The sequence below is a fragment of the Chiloscyllium plagiosum genome, unplaced genomic scaffold (assembly GCF_037043375.1).
Source record: "Chiloscyllium plagiosum isolate Xiang-an unplaced genomic scaffold, Cpla_swu_hap1 HiC_scaffold_11, whole genome shotgun sequence".
Classification (NCBI taxonomy): Eukaryota; Metazoa; Chordata; class Chondrichthyes; order Orectolobiformes; family Hemiscylliidae; genus Chiloscyllium; species Chiloscyllium plagiosum.
In genome coordinates this window covers 2345417-2361136 of record NW_028270149.1, presented here as the reverse complement: position 1 = coordinate 2361136, position 15720 = coordinate 2345417, and the positions used below count along the sequence as shown (strand labels likewise).

Here is a 15720-nt window from a genome sequence, read left to right as displayed (position 1 = left end):
TGGAGATCTATCTTGGCTATGGAATGGAAAAAGGAGTGAGTCAGATCACTTGGATTAGTTTTACCAAAGAGTTGATGGGGACGTGTTGGGCTGAACAGCCTGGTTCTCTGTGATGTGTTTGTGATAATCGCCTACAGCAGTTTCCTGATTAGCAAGTGAACAATCTACTAACCACTCAGCAAATACAGTACAAACGGCTGCAAAGAATCATAAATTCTGATCCATGAAAACAGGAAAAATCACTACAACATTTGTCTATAAGGAAAAAGAACTTTTTTATTTGCATCTAAGTTTAGATGAAAATATCTAAATTATAGAATTTATTTATTCTAAAAACTTCTTATATAAATATTCACAAAAAATAAGAAATACAGTAAAACAATCAGGAACTGTGGACAATTCAATCAAATAAATAGCTTAGTCTTAATATTATTAACATCAGGTAAAACCTACAATTTCTAAAGTGATTATTTTTTGGAGTGTATTAGCTTGAGATTTATGTTTTGTACAAAATGCCAGTTACACTCAAAAAAATACAACTAGCCTCACAGACACCGACAGAAATAGGTATTCACCTGCTTTTGTAATTATCAACTTGACAAGTGCAATTTCATTATCCTGTTCCAGAATATAAATTAAATACAAAAAAAAAGTCTTTTCACTGAAATGCACATGGAGATGGAATGTCATTCTTGTGAACATTCAGGATAACGTGGAGCTCACAGTGACACTTCCAGCTATTACCGTGTGACACACTTCTTACAGGGACAGGGGGGAACGGGAATAATTAGTGCTTGTGCAAAAACAAAACCCTGCACGGTCTTCAACTAATTCCAAGTGTATTACCCGACCAATGCTTCTTCCTATGAGTGTGCTCCTTAATAGGAGCATGAGAACACCGACATAGAACTCGCAGAGTTTGATTTGTGATAGGTAGCTGAAAAAAAAACTCCTGAAACTACAGTCAGAACTTGTTATTATGGCACAATTTTGGTCAATTTTGTTGATGTAGAATAAAGTCAGTAGCAACCTAGGAGGAAAATTACTCTGCAATAACAACATTCTGTTTAGCAAGAACTGCTGAAGTGGTAACACATTATTTAGAAGATTTAAAACTTCATTTCCTGAGTGTCTATGGTTCAGTTCCACTTTATCAAAGACACATCACTTCGAATACTAAACCACTTCACAGGGGACAATGGAATACAATCAGCTTGTTTCAAACTGTTTATCTGTGAAGTTACTGAGGCGTTTCATTGGCCCTTTCAAATCTGATGCTTTATGTGTGCGATAGGAATAAGATATCAAATGCATTTGTGAACAATTACAAATATGGTACAGTTTTTCGAGAATGATGATAGTCCCACATTTGAAATGAACATTTCAGCTACAAGAAGTCCTTCTCAGCTTTCCTGCAGTGGGAGCTCACTAATATTCATCTCTCTTTTTAACCTGTTCACTGTTTGTTTAATTTAAGATCTGCTTAGACAAGGGCATGAGGGCATGTACAGATAAAGCTCACTTGTCACTAACATTGCCTGAGTGCAGTGGGGCTGTGGTTTTCTGTTCACAAGCTCCATGCTGTTGCATCAAGACAGGATGCACTTTGACAATCGTCTACAGTCAGAAGACAGACCTTACTAAAGACTGTGAGTTTAATCACAAACTAATAAGTTAAACAAGTACAGTCCCCACCCAGCAATCTGCTCATTCGCGACATTTAACATTGGCCCCCAGCCCACTACCCCAGGTATTTAAAGGTCAGTAATGGTTATTTCCAGCAGAATTCCCTGTCACTCTGAGACTGGCTGCAGCAGCTCATTCCAGTTGGCATTGCAACCCGAGATGTGCATGGTCACCTTGTTACTGTAGGGCTTTACTAAGGCAGACTGCAGTTAGCATCAATCTGATAAAAACCAGGCCTCAACTAGCAATTGGTAATTGGTGCAAGGAACAGTCATTTCACTGTCAGTCTCTTGCACCGTGTTACTGAAGGGGATAATTCACTGGAGCAGAGTGCAAGGTTGACCTTCTGTTATTCTCGATCTTACAGTTTTTAGGATGCAGTGCTTTTCTTGGGCTCCAATGAGGAATATGAAGGGACGTTGGCACTTTGGGTTAGTGCCAGTAAAGGAGTGATTAAGAAATGTTGAAACGTCGAAATGTTGTTGTTGCTGGAAAGTATTTTGTTGCTAATTAGAGGAGGGAGAGATCTTGTTGATTCCCAGTGAGATACTCTGCAGTTCGAAACACTGAGCCAGTGGCAAAACACCTGAGTCTTTCTACCTGATGGCAGACTTTATGTCACGTTTTAACAGAAAGACTTAAAGCTGAAAGATACCAAAGTAAGTGGCATCATAACTGAGCAATTCGGGGTCAGTCACACTCACAAACAGTTTATCTCCTGATTTCAGTTGGAACACACCCCCTTGATTGACTGAGTTGAAACTAGCAGCTTGCTTTTTATCAACTGGTGTTTTCGATGCCTTCATGAGGAGCGTGACTTGGTTCTTTGTTCTTTGCAAATAGATGTATTGAAGAAACGGGGCGTTGGATGCGTTGACAGTCTTGTTACTGGACAGTCGAAAACTAACCTGACAGTAAACGTAATAAAATCCAGGCTCAGTGATAACAAGCTTCCCACTAGTATAGTTTATATTGTGTGTAAATGCTGGGAAGCCTTTAGCCATCCATTGCTTTATTGGCTTGCCTTTGTCTTTGGGAAAGTTGGTGTCTACTAAAAGAACAGCAAATAAATTATTAGTGTAAAAGTCTCGTTTGAATGGTTGTACAACTTCAACATCAAAACCATGCAACAAATTCTAATTAATGTAGGCTAGTGGTTGGAAAACAATAATGAGAACCCAAACACTACACTTATTTTAGAATTGTCTAGATTCTAATCAGACTGTCTCTTTCCCAAGCTGTTCAATGTTGACTGAACCAGAAGTGAATTAGACCAAGCTTTCACCGTCTAGAGTCACCAGAACAGAATTAGTTAATTCTCCTTCAGTCCTTTAGCATATTGTCTAGTCACATAAGAGACATCACAACAGAGTTCAAAGTTTCATCATTTGAATCCTTGTGAGTCTATCTCTTCTAAAATGGAATTGGAATGATGCTGATGCTCATCCTCAGGATATCACGGAATGTTTCTTCGCCAATGAATTATTTTTGAATTACATCACATTAGCAAATAACAGACAGCAAGATTCCACCGCAGATATAATGATCAGTTGATCCATCTGGCAGCGTTTATTCCAGGAAACATGATTGTTAGGAGACTAGAAAAACTGACTTGCTGCACAGACAGTGTTGGGTTATTTTATGTTCATGTGAAGAGTGTAAATGCTTCAAACAATGTGCAGCACCTTATCGCTGACTCACGCATCACTGTATCATCACTGCAAGACTGCAAAATCTGCCGATATTGTAAGGGAGGCTGGAATGAAGCACACACGTTTTGGAGACTCTGTACAAACTGACCCAAACATGTTGATGTTCCATGTGAAGGTACTGCTCCCAAGTGTTGGTGACAGACTCTTGACCTCCTCAGAGAGATGAGAGCTGTCCTCATGAATGAACCTTGACAATGTCATTGGCCCATTGGGATTTGGGGGCTTCACTGTCAACTTCAAATAAAATCAAATAACAGAAATGCAGGAAACCTGAATTAAAGACAAAGTACTGGAAAATCTCAGTGGAGAGAGTGGGCAGAGTTAACGTTTTCAACCTGAAATGAAGACTCATAGTTCGACAGGGTTCCCCATGGGAGACTGGTGAGCAAGGTTAGATCTCATGGAATACAGGGAGAACTAGCCATTTGGATACAGAACTGGTTCAAAGGTAGAAGACAGAGGGTGGTGGTGGAAGGTTGTTTTTCAGATTGGAGGCCTGTGACCAGTGGAGTGCCACAAGGATCGGTGCTGGGTCCTCTACATTTTGTCATTTACATAAATGATTTGGATGCGAGCATAAGAGGTGCAGTTAGTAAGTTTGCAGATGACACTAAAATTGGAGGTGTAGTGGACAGCGAAGAGGGTTACCTCAGATTACAACAGGATCTGGATCAGATGTGCCAATGGGCTGAGAAGTGGCAGATGGAGTTTAATTCAGATAAATGCGAGGTGCTGCATTTTGGGAAAGCAAATCTTAGCAGGACTTATACACTTAATGGTAAGGTCCTGGGGAGTGTTGCTGAACAAAGAGACCTTGGAGTGCAGGTTCATAGCTCCTTGAAAGTGGAGTCGCAGGTAGATAGGATAGTGAAGAAGGTGTTTGGTATGCTTTCCTTTATTGGTCAGAGTATTGAGTACAGGAGTTGGGAGGTCGTGTTGCGGCTGTACAGGACATTGGTTAGGCCACTGTTGGAATATTGTGTGCAATTCTGGTCTCCTTTCTATCAGAAAGATGTTGTGAAACTTGAAATGATTCAGAAAAGATTTACAAGGATGTTGCCAGGGTTGGAGGATTTGAGCTACAGGGAGAGGCTGAACAGGCTGGGGCTGTTTTCCCTGGCGTGTTGGAGGCTGAGGGGTGACCTTACAGAGGTTTATAAAATCATGAGGGGCATGGAAAGGATAAATAGACAAGGTCTTTTCCCTGGGGTGGGGGAGTCCAGAACTAGAGGGCATAGGTTTAGGGTGAGAGGGGAAAGATATAAAAGAGACCTAAGGGACAACTTTTTCACACAGAGAGTGGTACATGTATGGAATGAGCTGCCAGAGGAAGTGGTGGAGGCTGGTACAATTGCAATATTTGAAAGGCATTTAGATGGGTATATGAGTAGGAAGGGTTTGGAGGGATATGGGCCGGGTGCTGGCAGGTGGGACTAGGTTGGGTTGGGATATCTGGTCGGCATGGACGGGTTGGACCGAAGGGTCTGTTTCTGTGCTGTACATCTCTATGACTCTATTGGACTCCAAATGTTAACTATGTTGCTCTAGTCACTGATGCTGCCAGACCTGCTGAGTTTCTCCTGTACTTTCTCTGTTTTTTAATTGTTAAACCTAATGCAATCTTCACCTGGAATCTGCTGCTGCTGACTTTGCTGTGTGGCCTATCATATCCTCAGTGCTTTTCCTGTTCTTCTTATATTGAGCTAATGCAAGAGAGATCCATATCTGCCCTGGCTGGATTGGTTCACTCAGCACCCAATCAACGCTGTGGCCTTGTTATCCATCTGAAGGAGCAGGAGAAATCCACTGGTCCCATAACTCCTAGACTGATAACTTCAGGACACTGACTGTAAACTGACAATTCGTCACACATTTCTCAGGAACAGCTGGTTTTGCCTTTTGGAGACTTCTATCTGCCTTTTGTTTAGGGTTCAGCTTGTGTTGGGATCTGAGCGTGTGTCCTGTGTTGTAGTTTACCCTGAAAACCACTGACACTATCACTGGTAACTCAATCAGTTCTTTGCTTTTTAATGATCTGGATATGGAGGAGATGGAAATGTGTTGCTGGAAAAGCGCAGCAGGTCAGGCAGCATCCAGGGAACAGGAGAATCGACGTTTCGGGCATTAGCCCTTCCTCAGGATATGGAGGAGGGTTTGGATAGAGCCAGGTGGGTGAATGGGGAGTGGAGGGAGACATTGGACAAACAGATCAGGTGTTGCTACAGGAATGTAGTGAGACAGACATCAGTTTCTGATTTCCATTGAGATCTCATCAACTTGCAATGTGAGGGCCAGAAAGCCAATGGAAATGAACTCTCTCTCCAGCTTTCAAGCAGTACATTTTAATGGCTATGGGCTGGTGCTGGAGGATGGGATGAGAACAGTGAACTGCTTGTTTTAGACCAGTATGGATGTGATGGGCTGAAGGGCCTGGTTCTGTGCTGTCGGCCTCTCTGACTCTATGCAGCGTAGTTGCACTGGGCGGAAACTATGCGGTGAAGCTCAGTTTCGAGCTGTAAATAGGCACAGGCTTCAGAACCAAACTGTTGGTCATTTAGGGATTGATGTTCTGACTCAGAACCCTCAAGGGGCTGGGCTGTGAAATGTAAAAGGTCACACTCATACAGTAAACTGTGCTCAGGTTTTGCCCCCAGGTTAAAGCGCATCGTGTAATCACTGGAGAACAATCTCACACACCTTATCACCCAGTCAGAAGTATAACACTGACCACTGCCTGTGAACACCACAATAACCTGTGTGTTTCCTTCAGTCCTGACAAGTTGTGTCCAATGACTTTATTCTGCATTTTTTTATAACTTAAGTTTTAACTGACCTATCCCATATGGACTGGGCTCTGCCTATGTTCTGGGAGTTGGTGAGCAGGGGCATTTACCATGCAGGGACGCTGGGGGTGGACCTGGGAGGAATTTCACATCTTGGGGTAATTTCCTAACACCGCCCCCCCTCCTCCTAGTCATGCTCTTTCAATGTTTTCAATTGTTGTGAGTGTCCCTGGCTAGGGCAGTATTTATTACCCGTCCCTAGTTGCCCCTTGAGAAGGTGGGGGTGAGCTGCCTTCTTGAACCACTGCTGTCCATGTGCTGTAGGTAGACCCACAATGTCCCTTAGGGAGGGAATTCCAGGATTCTGACCCAGTAACAGTGAAGGGACGGCGATATATTTCCAAATCGGGGTGGTGATTGGTTTGGAGGGGAACTTGCAGGGGGTGGTGTTCCCATGTATCTACTGCCCTTGTCCTTCCAGATGGAAGTGGGCGTGGGTTTGGAAGGTGTTATTGAAGTCGCTTTGGTGAATCTCTGCAGTGTATCTTGTAGATGGTACACACTGCTGCTACTGAGTGTCGGTGACTGAGGGAGGGGATGTTTGTGGATGTGATGCCAATCAAGCGGCTGCTTTGTCCTGGATGGTGTCAAGCTTCTTGAGTATTGTTGGAGCTGCCCCCATCCAGGGCAAGTGGGGAGTATTCCATCACACTCCTGACTTGTGCCTTGTAGATGGTGGGACAGGCTTTGGGGAGTCAAGGAGGGGAGTTACCTGTTCCAGGATTCCTAGTCTCTGACCTGCTTTTGTAGCCACTACATGGCTAGTCTGGTGAAGATGCTGTTGAACTGTTGTAGATGGTGAGGGATTCACTGACGGTCGTGCCTTTGAATGCTTTTGTGTCCGAATCAGAGAATGACTGGCCTCAGATTGCAGAAATGGGTATAAGTCAGAATTTGGGGTGTCACTCCTTGGGTCCGAGACTCCTCCTAGAATCTGACATCATTTATGTAACAAGACAGCCAATCAGCCCATCAAGTCTGCAGCTTTGACAAAGGGTCAGTTAGACTCTAAACCTCAGCTCTTTTCTCCCCTTACAGATGCTGCCAGACCTGCTGAGATTTTCCAGCATTTTCTCTTTTGAAGTCTGCATTGCCTCCTCATGAAGAAATCCAGGCAGCACCACACCTCTGCTCACTCACCACTGACCTACTTCACTCACATCTTTATCTGATTTTCTTCCCACATTATTGATCGTGTCTGGTACTAACCCCATGCAGCTGTTATCACTCACTGTGTAAGAAGAACACTCTCCCTCACAATTCTCCTGTTGCCCTGCATCTAAATCAATTCCCTTCCTCGTTGTAGTGGTGTGTCCAGATCACACTGGGAGGGGGCTGAGTTACTAATACCTTGTACTTTGTAGCCTGGAACTGTAGACTGTGAGCTCGAGCTAACAATCTTCTCTCCCTCATGTGGCTGGCCAGGAGTCTCTCGCACAGCTTGTTGTTGGTGTTTGCTTGTCAGTAATCAAAGCATTTAGCTGTGTTCAGATCACACCTTCCTTGGCCGTCAAATCCTGGGGTGGCACTCTAATCTAGAGCTTTTCACTACAGGGCAGAGACAAGACCCATTACAGGACCCATTACAGGACCCATTACAGGACAGAGACAGGACCCATTACAGGACCCATTTCAGGACCCATTACAGGACAGAGACAGGACCCATTACAGGACAGAGACAGGACCCATTACAGGACCCATTACAGGACCCATAACAGGGCAGAGACAGGACCCATTACAGGACCCATTACAGGACCCATTACAGGACATAGACAGGGCCCATTACAGGATCCATTACAGGACCCATTACAGGACAGAGACAGGACCCATTACAGGACCCATTACAGGACAGAGATAGGACCCATTACAGGACCCATTACAGCACAGAGACAGGACCCATTACAGGACAGAGACAGGACCCATTACAGGACAGAGACAGGACCCATTACAGGACCCATTACGGGACCCATTACACTGGAAAACTCTCCCCTGTTGTCTTTCCTCCATCAGTCACGGGAAGAGCTTTTCTTTGTCTTACTTCTACAAGCCTGTCCTTCTCTCCTTCCCCGTCAAACCTCCCTCAATCTCCTTAGCTCCAAATACGACAGCTCCAGTTTATCCACCCCCAATCCCCCAACCCCTCGTCACTACATCTCTCCTGCAGAGAACTGATCTGGTTAACTTCTCAAGGCCATTCCTATCGTCACTGACTAGAACTGACTGTCATACCCCAGTTGTGACCTAACCAGAGATTTATACAATTCAACATTACTTCTCAGCTTTATCAACACCTTTATTTCTGAAACTGAAGATCCTACATATTTTATCAAAAACACTCTCAATAATTCCTTCTTTCACCCAGGTCCCTTTGTTCCTGCACACTGTTTAAAATGAGGTTATTAAGTCTATATTGCCTCTCCCTATTCCTCTGATCAAACTGCATCTTCTCACATTTCTCTGTAATAAACTCAACCTGCCAGTTTTCTGACCACCCTGGTAACCTCCCTAGGACTTATTGCGGACTTTTCAAATCAGTGTCACTATTCAGCACTCCTCCTGGTTTGGTATCATGAGAAAGTTTTGGAGTTTTACCCAATCTTCCCAGATCATTTCAGGTTATGACCACAGCACTGAGCCTTAGGAAACATGATCTTGTCCTGTCTCCAGTGAACACAGTTGATCCCCGGTGTTAAAGATCCCCACCAGGGAGTGAACTTCCACATCACAGAATGGTAAGGAGGGAGTGACCCACGCCAACTATAGCACCACCTCACTCCCACCAACAACTGGGGAAGAAGGAGGCAGGGGACCTGCTTCAAGTACAACAGCAATAACCATACACTGACATGGCATTCCCAACAACCTTTCTCATTGATGTTGCAGGAGGGAGAGTGAGGACTGGGGGGATGCTGACGGGAAGGTACATTAATCCTTTAAAAGCTTGCCTTGTGATCAGATGGAGCACACGCTGAGCAGGATGCACACGGGACTCCTGAGTAAGGCAGGTCATATATTTGGACGGTTGGTTTACCTGAAACACTACTTCGGTCATGTCTCCCACCCATCCTTCTCCTCTAACCAATAAAAAGAGGTTCTGTGCGCCGATTCGGTAAGGTCATTCATTTTTTTATCCAATAGTCTCTTTGGGAATTCCGAACAGTGGGAATGGATGTAGGATGTGGGAGGTAAGGGTCCCCACTAGTGTCCCACTGACTTCATCTGCGGGAAGTGCACCCAACTCCAGCTCCTTGGAAATTGTGTTAGGGAACTGGAGCTGAGGCTGGATGAACTATAGATCATTCAGGAGGCAGAGGGGGTTATTGAGAGGAGTTACAGAGAGGTAGTTACACCTCAGGTACAAGAAAAAGGCAGATGGGTTACAGTCAGGGGATGGAAAGGGAACCGGCAGATAGTGCAGGGATCCCCTGTGGCCATTCCCCTCAATAATATTTATACTGTGTTGGATACTGTTGAGGGGGGACAGTCTACTGGGGAAAACAAATAGTGACCAGGTCTCTGGCACTGAGCTTGGCGCTGTGGCTCAGAAAGGAAGGGGGGAGAATAGGAGACTGATAGTGAGAGGAGGTTCAATGGTTAGAGGAACAGACAGGAGATTCGGTGGTCACAAACAAGACTCCCAGATAATATGTTGCCTCCCAGGTGCCAGGGTCTAGGATGTCTCTGATCGAGTCTACAGGATTCTGAAGGGGGAGGGTGAGCAGCCAGACGTCGTGGTGCACGTTGACATCAATGGCAGAGCCAGAAAAAAGGATGAGGATCAGGAATGTGGTTTCAGGGAGTTAGGTTGGAAGCTAAAAAGCAGGGCGCGCAGAATATTAATCTCAGGGTTACTACCAGTGTCACGTACTAGTGAGGGGAGGAACAGGGAGCCAGTGCAGCTAAACACATGGCTACAGGGCTGGTGCAGGAGGGAGAGCTTCAAACACGTGGATCATTGGGATACCTTCTGGGGAAGGTGGGACCCAGACAGAAAGGGTGGGTTGCATTTAAACTGGAGAGGCACCAACGTCCTGGGAGGGAGATTTTCCAGAGCACTTTGGAGGGGTTAAACTAGTTTGGCAGGCAGTTGGGAACCAGAGCTACAAATCAGAGGAGAGGGTAGTAACAGACAGAAATAGAATGCAGAGCGTCTATCAGGAGGACACACAGTTGATGGGGCAAAGGGATGGGTTAAAGTGTGTCTGCTTTAATGCAGGGAGTGTCAGGAATAAGAGTGATGAACTTAGAGCATGGATCAGTACCAGTTGCTGGATGTTACAGGGTTTAGATCTTTTAAAAAGGGAGGGGGGTAAAAGAGGAGGGGGAGTAGCATTATTAATTAGAGAGTGCATCACAGCTGCAGAAAAGGTGGTTGTTGAGAAGGATTTGTTGACTGAGTCAGTATGGGTGGAAATCAGTAACAGGAAAGGAGCAGCCAATTTATTGGGTGTTTTCTATAGGACACCCAAACCCTCACCCTCCCAAGGTGCAGATGGAACAGAGTTGTTGTTATGGGCGACATCAACTTCCCCAATATTGATTGGAACCTCCTTACTCCCGACGGAGCCGATTTTGTCAGGTGTGTCCAGGAAGGATTCCTGACTCAGTATGTAGATACACCGACTAGGAGGGAGGCCATATAGAATTTGGTGCTAGGCAATGAACCAAACCAGGTGTCAGATCTCTCAGTGGGAGAACATTTCTATGACAGTGACCATAACTGTCTCATCTTTACCATAGCCATGGAGGGGGATAGGAACAGACAGTATGGGAAAGGTATTTAACTGGGGAGGGGAAACTATACTGTTATTTGACAGGAGATGTGGATATATTGGGAATAATTGTTCTACGGGAAAGGCACAGCAGAAATGTGGAGGCTGTTTAAGGAGCACTTGTTCAGAGTGTTGGATAACTTTGTCCCATAGACAGGCAAGGAATGGTAAGGTGAAGGAGCCTTGGAGGACAGGAGAAAAGGAGTTTCTCATCAAAAGGAAGGAGGAAGCTTACTTAAGGTTGCAGAAGGATCTGGTACAGCTTTAGAGGATTACAGGGTAGCAAGGCAAGATCTCAAAAATGGCCTGAGGAGAGCTAGTAGGGGGCACGAAAAAGCCTTAGCACAAAGGATTAGGAAAACCCAAAGATGTTCTGCATGTATGTGAGGAATAAGAGAACGATCAGAGAGGGTAGGGCCGATCAGGGGAAGCGGAGGGAACTTGTTGATAGAACACTGAGGACCAGGTAAATAGGCTTGAACAAGTTGATATTAAGAAAGTGGATATGCTGGAAATTCTGGGAAGCATCAAGATAGATAAGTCCCCAGGGCCAGACCAGATATATCCAAGGTTACTACGGGAAGCGAGGAATGGGATTGCTGCACCTCGGTGATGATCTTTGCAACCTCACTCTCCACAGGGGTAATACCAGAAGACTGGAGGGAGGTGAATGTTGTTCCTCTGTTCAAGAAAGGGAACAGGGAAATCACTGGGAATTACTGACTAGTCAGTCTTACATCTGTGGTGAGCAAGGTACTGGGAAGGATTCTGAGAGGTAGGATTTATGACTACTTGGAAAACATTGTTTGATTAAAGATAGTCAGCATGGCTTTGTGAGGGGCAGGTCATGGATGACAAGTCTAATTGAGTTCTTTGAGGATGTGACGAGAGATGTTGATGAAGATCGAGCAGTAGATGTGGTGTATATGGATTTCAGTAAGACATCTGATTAGATTCTCCATGATAGGATCATTTCAAAAGTTAGGAGGTATGGGATACAGGAAAATTTGGCTGTCTGGATGCAGAATTAGCTGGCCGAAAGAAGACAGCAAGTGGTAGTGGATGGAAAGCATTCCACCTGGAGGTCGGTGACCAGTGGTGTCCTGCAGGGATCTGTTCTTGGCCATCTGCTGTTTGTAGTTTTTATAAATGGCTTGGATGAAGAAGTGGAAGGGTGGGTTAGTAATTTTGCCGATGACACAAAGGTCGGTGGTGTTATAGATAGTGTCGAGGGCTGTTGCAGGCATTGACAGGATACGGAACTGGGCTGAGAAGTGGCAGATGGAGTTCAACCTGGATAAATGCAAAGTGCTGCATTTTGGAAAGTTGAGTTTGAATGCTGAATAAAGACAGGATTCTTGGCAGAGTGGAGGAACAGGGAGATCTTAGGGTCCATGTACATAGATCCCTCAAAGTTGCCACACAAGTTGAAAGCGTTAAGGCAGCATATGGGGTTTTGGCTTTCATTAACAGGGGGGCAGAGTTTAAGAGCCACAAGGTTTTGTTGCAGCTCTATAAAATGCTGGTAAGACCACGCTTGCAATATTGTGTCCAGTTCTGGTCGACGCTTTAGAGAGGGTGCAGAGGAGATTTACCAGGATGCTGCCTGGATTGGAGGGCGTGTCTTATGAAGAGAGGTCGAGTGAGCTAGGGCTTTTCACACTGGAGAAGGAGGAGGAAGAGAGGTGACTTGATAGAGGTGTACAAGGTAATGAGAGGCAGAAATAGAATAGATAGCCAGAGACCTTTCCCCAGGGGAGAATGGTGGTCACAAAAGGTCAGAATTTTAAGATGATTGGAGGAACGTACAGGGGAGATTCCAGAGGTAGGTTCTTTACGCAGAGTGTGGTGGGTGCATGGAATGCACTGCCAGCAGTGGTCAGAGACGTCAGGGAGATTTAAGCGACAGCTGGACAAGCACATGGACGGCAGTAAATTGAGGGGTGTGTAGGTTAGGTTGATCTCAGATTAAGATAAATGCTCAGCACAACATCGTGGGCTGAAGGCCCTGTACTGTGCTGTTCTGTGTTCTATGTTTATCCACATCTAGCTCAGTATTTCTCATGCAAATGTGACATTTTTTACAGTGAGGTTACAGCTGGAAGAGGAAGATTTGAGTGAAGCTGTGCACTGGTACCTGCTCTGTGGTGGGATGGAGCGGTGGCAATGAGATGAGCTGCTGTCTGTTCAGGTCTGATGCTGCTGATAGTTGGACCAGGATGGCTCCCTGAAAATCAAGATTAAACCGAATCAGACACAAGAAATACCGTCATCCGTTCAACATCAACCACCCCTCCACCCCACACCCCACTCCCCATCCCCATACAACAGCCTCCACGCCCCATACCCCACCACCCACCTCCTCCCCTCCACTACACTGTTTTGGAACACTGTCCCTCCACCTTCCCTCTCCACCCTGTCACCCTTGTACCACACACACACACAATTCACAAATATCACAAGGCAAATAACAAGAGAACTATTGGCTGGCGTTTTTGGATTACTGGTTGCATAGCATGAGATGGTAACCATAATTAGACTGTGCCACTTGAATAACTCATTGTTATCCTTGGGCATCATAAAGAAAAAGAAACCTGTTTTGATTGCTGTGGGTTATGACTTGACAAAGACTTATCTCAAAGTCTCTGTCAGTACCTTCCAAACCCATGACCACTTCCATCTCGAAGGACAGGGACAGCACATACATTGGAACACCACCCCCTGCAAGTTCCCTTCCAAACCACTCACCATCCTGACTTGGAAATATATCGCCATTCCTTCACTGTTGCTGGGTCAAAATTCTGGAATTCCCTCCCTAAGGGACATTGTGGGTCAACCCCACAGCACATGGACTGCAGCGGTTCAAGAAGGCAGCTCACCCCCACCTTCTCAAGTGGCAACTAGGGACAGGCAATAAATACTGGCTCAGCCTGTGATGGTCATGTCCCACGAGTGAATTTTTTAAAACATAAAGTACTTTTTAAAGTGTAGATATTGTTATAATGTAGGAAGCACAGCAAGCTCCCACCAACAACACTGTGGTAGCGACCAGATAAAGTGCATTAACAATGTTAATTACTGATTACTATAGAGCAGGATGCCTGGCTTGCTTGTCTGAAGGAGTTTCTAGCTGAGAGGGAGGAGATGTACATAACCCCTCACTGCAGTGTCAATCACCATCTTCTGTTTAAATCAGAGAGTGGGACTTGAACCCTTACTTTCACTGACCTGAGTGGGTGCTCACAAACTGAACCAAATCTGCAGACATCAATGTGGATAAGATGTCACTTCCAGTGCTCACCATTAAAGCAAAGTTCTGCTGCACTGAAATGTTGCCACAAGTTAAACTGCCCCCAGTATTCAGGGGAGGTGCATTAGTCAGGGGTAAATGTGGAACAATGGGTTTGGGGAATGGGTCTGGGTGGGTTACGCTTCAGAGGGCTGAAAAAAATCAATGAAAGGGGACATTGGAAGGAGGTTGGAAGCAACATATCATACTACATTGTGTGCTCAAACAACAACAAGTCAATGTTCTGCAAGGTAAGAGATCAGATCTTAGCATCTACCAACATTGCAATGGGTTTCTGCCCTACATGTGATATGTTGCCAGGATATTGCCAGCTCTTTATGTGATATATTGCTAATTCAGGAAAGTACCTCATACTGAGGGCTGGGAAATGACTGGTGAGTCAACAATTATCTTCCTTCACGTGACTCTGTGGCATTTGGGAAGGTGATACTGTGGACAGGGCTCAGGCAACTAAAGGACACAGAGCTGCAACAAACATTTTGGGGAGTGAAAGTGTCCAGGCATAGGCATAAGAAATAAAAAAAAATCAGACCAATGTCATTCAATTTACCAATGAAACAGAATCGTGTATAACAGAAAAAGGCTCTTTAAAAATACAATTAACTCCAACTCCCTTACCTTCCCTGTTAGCCCGAGAAAGAATTCCTTTTCTTCAACATTTATCTAATTTACCTTTGGATGTTACTGTTGTATTACGGAGAGCCAGGGAAGAGGTACTAAATACTGTCTTGGCAAGGCTGCCCATATCCCGTGGACACATCAATATCAAATACACCATCAATGTGGACTCCATCGGTGAAGAGAAGGCATTTATCTTTGGTCTGAATCTGAAGGCCATCCCCCCCGCCATCCTGACTATTTGGCACAGATCACACATTAACCATACGGCTGTCTGACAGTGGGTTTCTGGTTTCTGAACCTGTGTCTTTAGTTTGAAGTTCTCAGTAGGTGAAGTGGCAATAGTTTGCAATGTGCAGTGACTTGGCTCTCTAACTGTAACTAATTTATCCACAAGATCAAAGAAAGTTTCTAAACCCCACCTGAAGCAGCCACTCTCTGCCTTACATTTCACTGGTGATTGATTTAGGAAACAATTCTCTCCTGCAATCAGTTAGTCAGGCTTTTGAAAACAGCACTGATGTTTCTAAAAGGACAGTTGTGACTTGGCTCCTCTCATCAAGCAGTCCAACTCGTCCCATTGGCTGATGGGGATTTTAAATTCAGTTAAAGTAAGGCAATTAAAAAATAGAGCTGCCATTTCACACAAACTCTTCATCAATGTGTTGGAATGAGCTAAAGGATATTTGCTGCACTTAGCAGGTTCTAAATTGTATGTGACTTCACACCGATGCCCACTGTCTGAATAAGGTGGTCAGTTAGATTACACCCAGAGCCAC

At 44.9% G+C, this 15720-nt stretch overlaps 1 protein-coding gene across 2 annotated transcripts in view; it reads right to left on the bottom strand.

The window, feature by feature from the left end:
• Positions 1–262: 262 nt before the first annotated feature.
• cd40lg (CD40 ligand) overlaps positions 263–15720 on the bottom strand; it is a 20482-nt gene continuing 5024 nt past the window's right edge. The window contains exons 4-5 of one of the 2 annotated variants that reach the window (XM_087991841.1): positions 13151–13240; positions 263–2734 (exon numbers count right to left, since the gene is read on the bottom strand). In XM_087991841.1, the coding sequence (XP_087847967.1) occupies positions 2325–2734; positions 13151–13240 (500 nt within the window). In that variant the 3' untranslated portion in view covers positions 263–2324. Of the gene's footprint in view, positions 2738–13150; positions 13241–15720 lie in introns of both variants that reach the window. The other variant, XM_043705211.2, reaches the window with a different exon arrangement.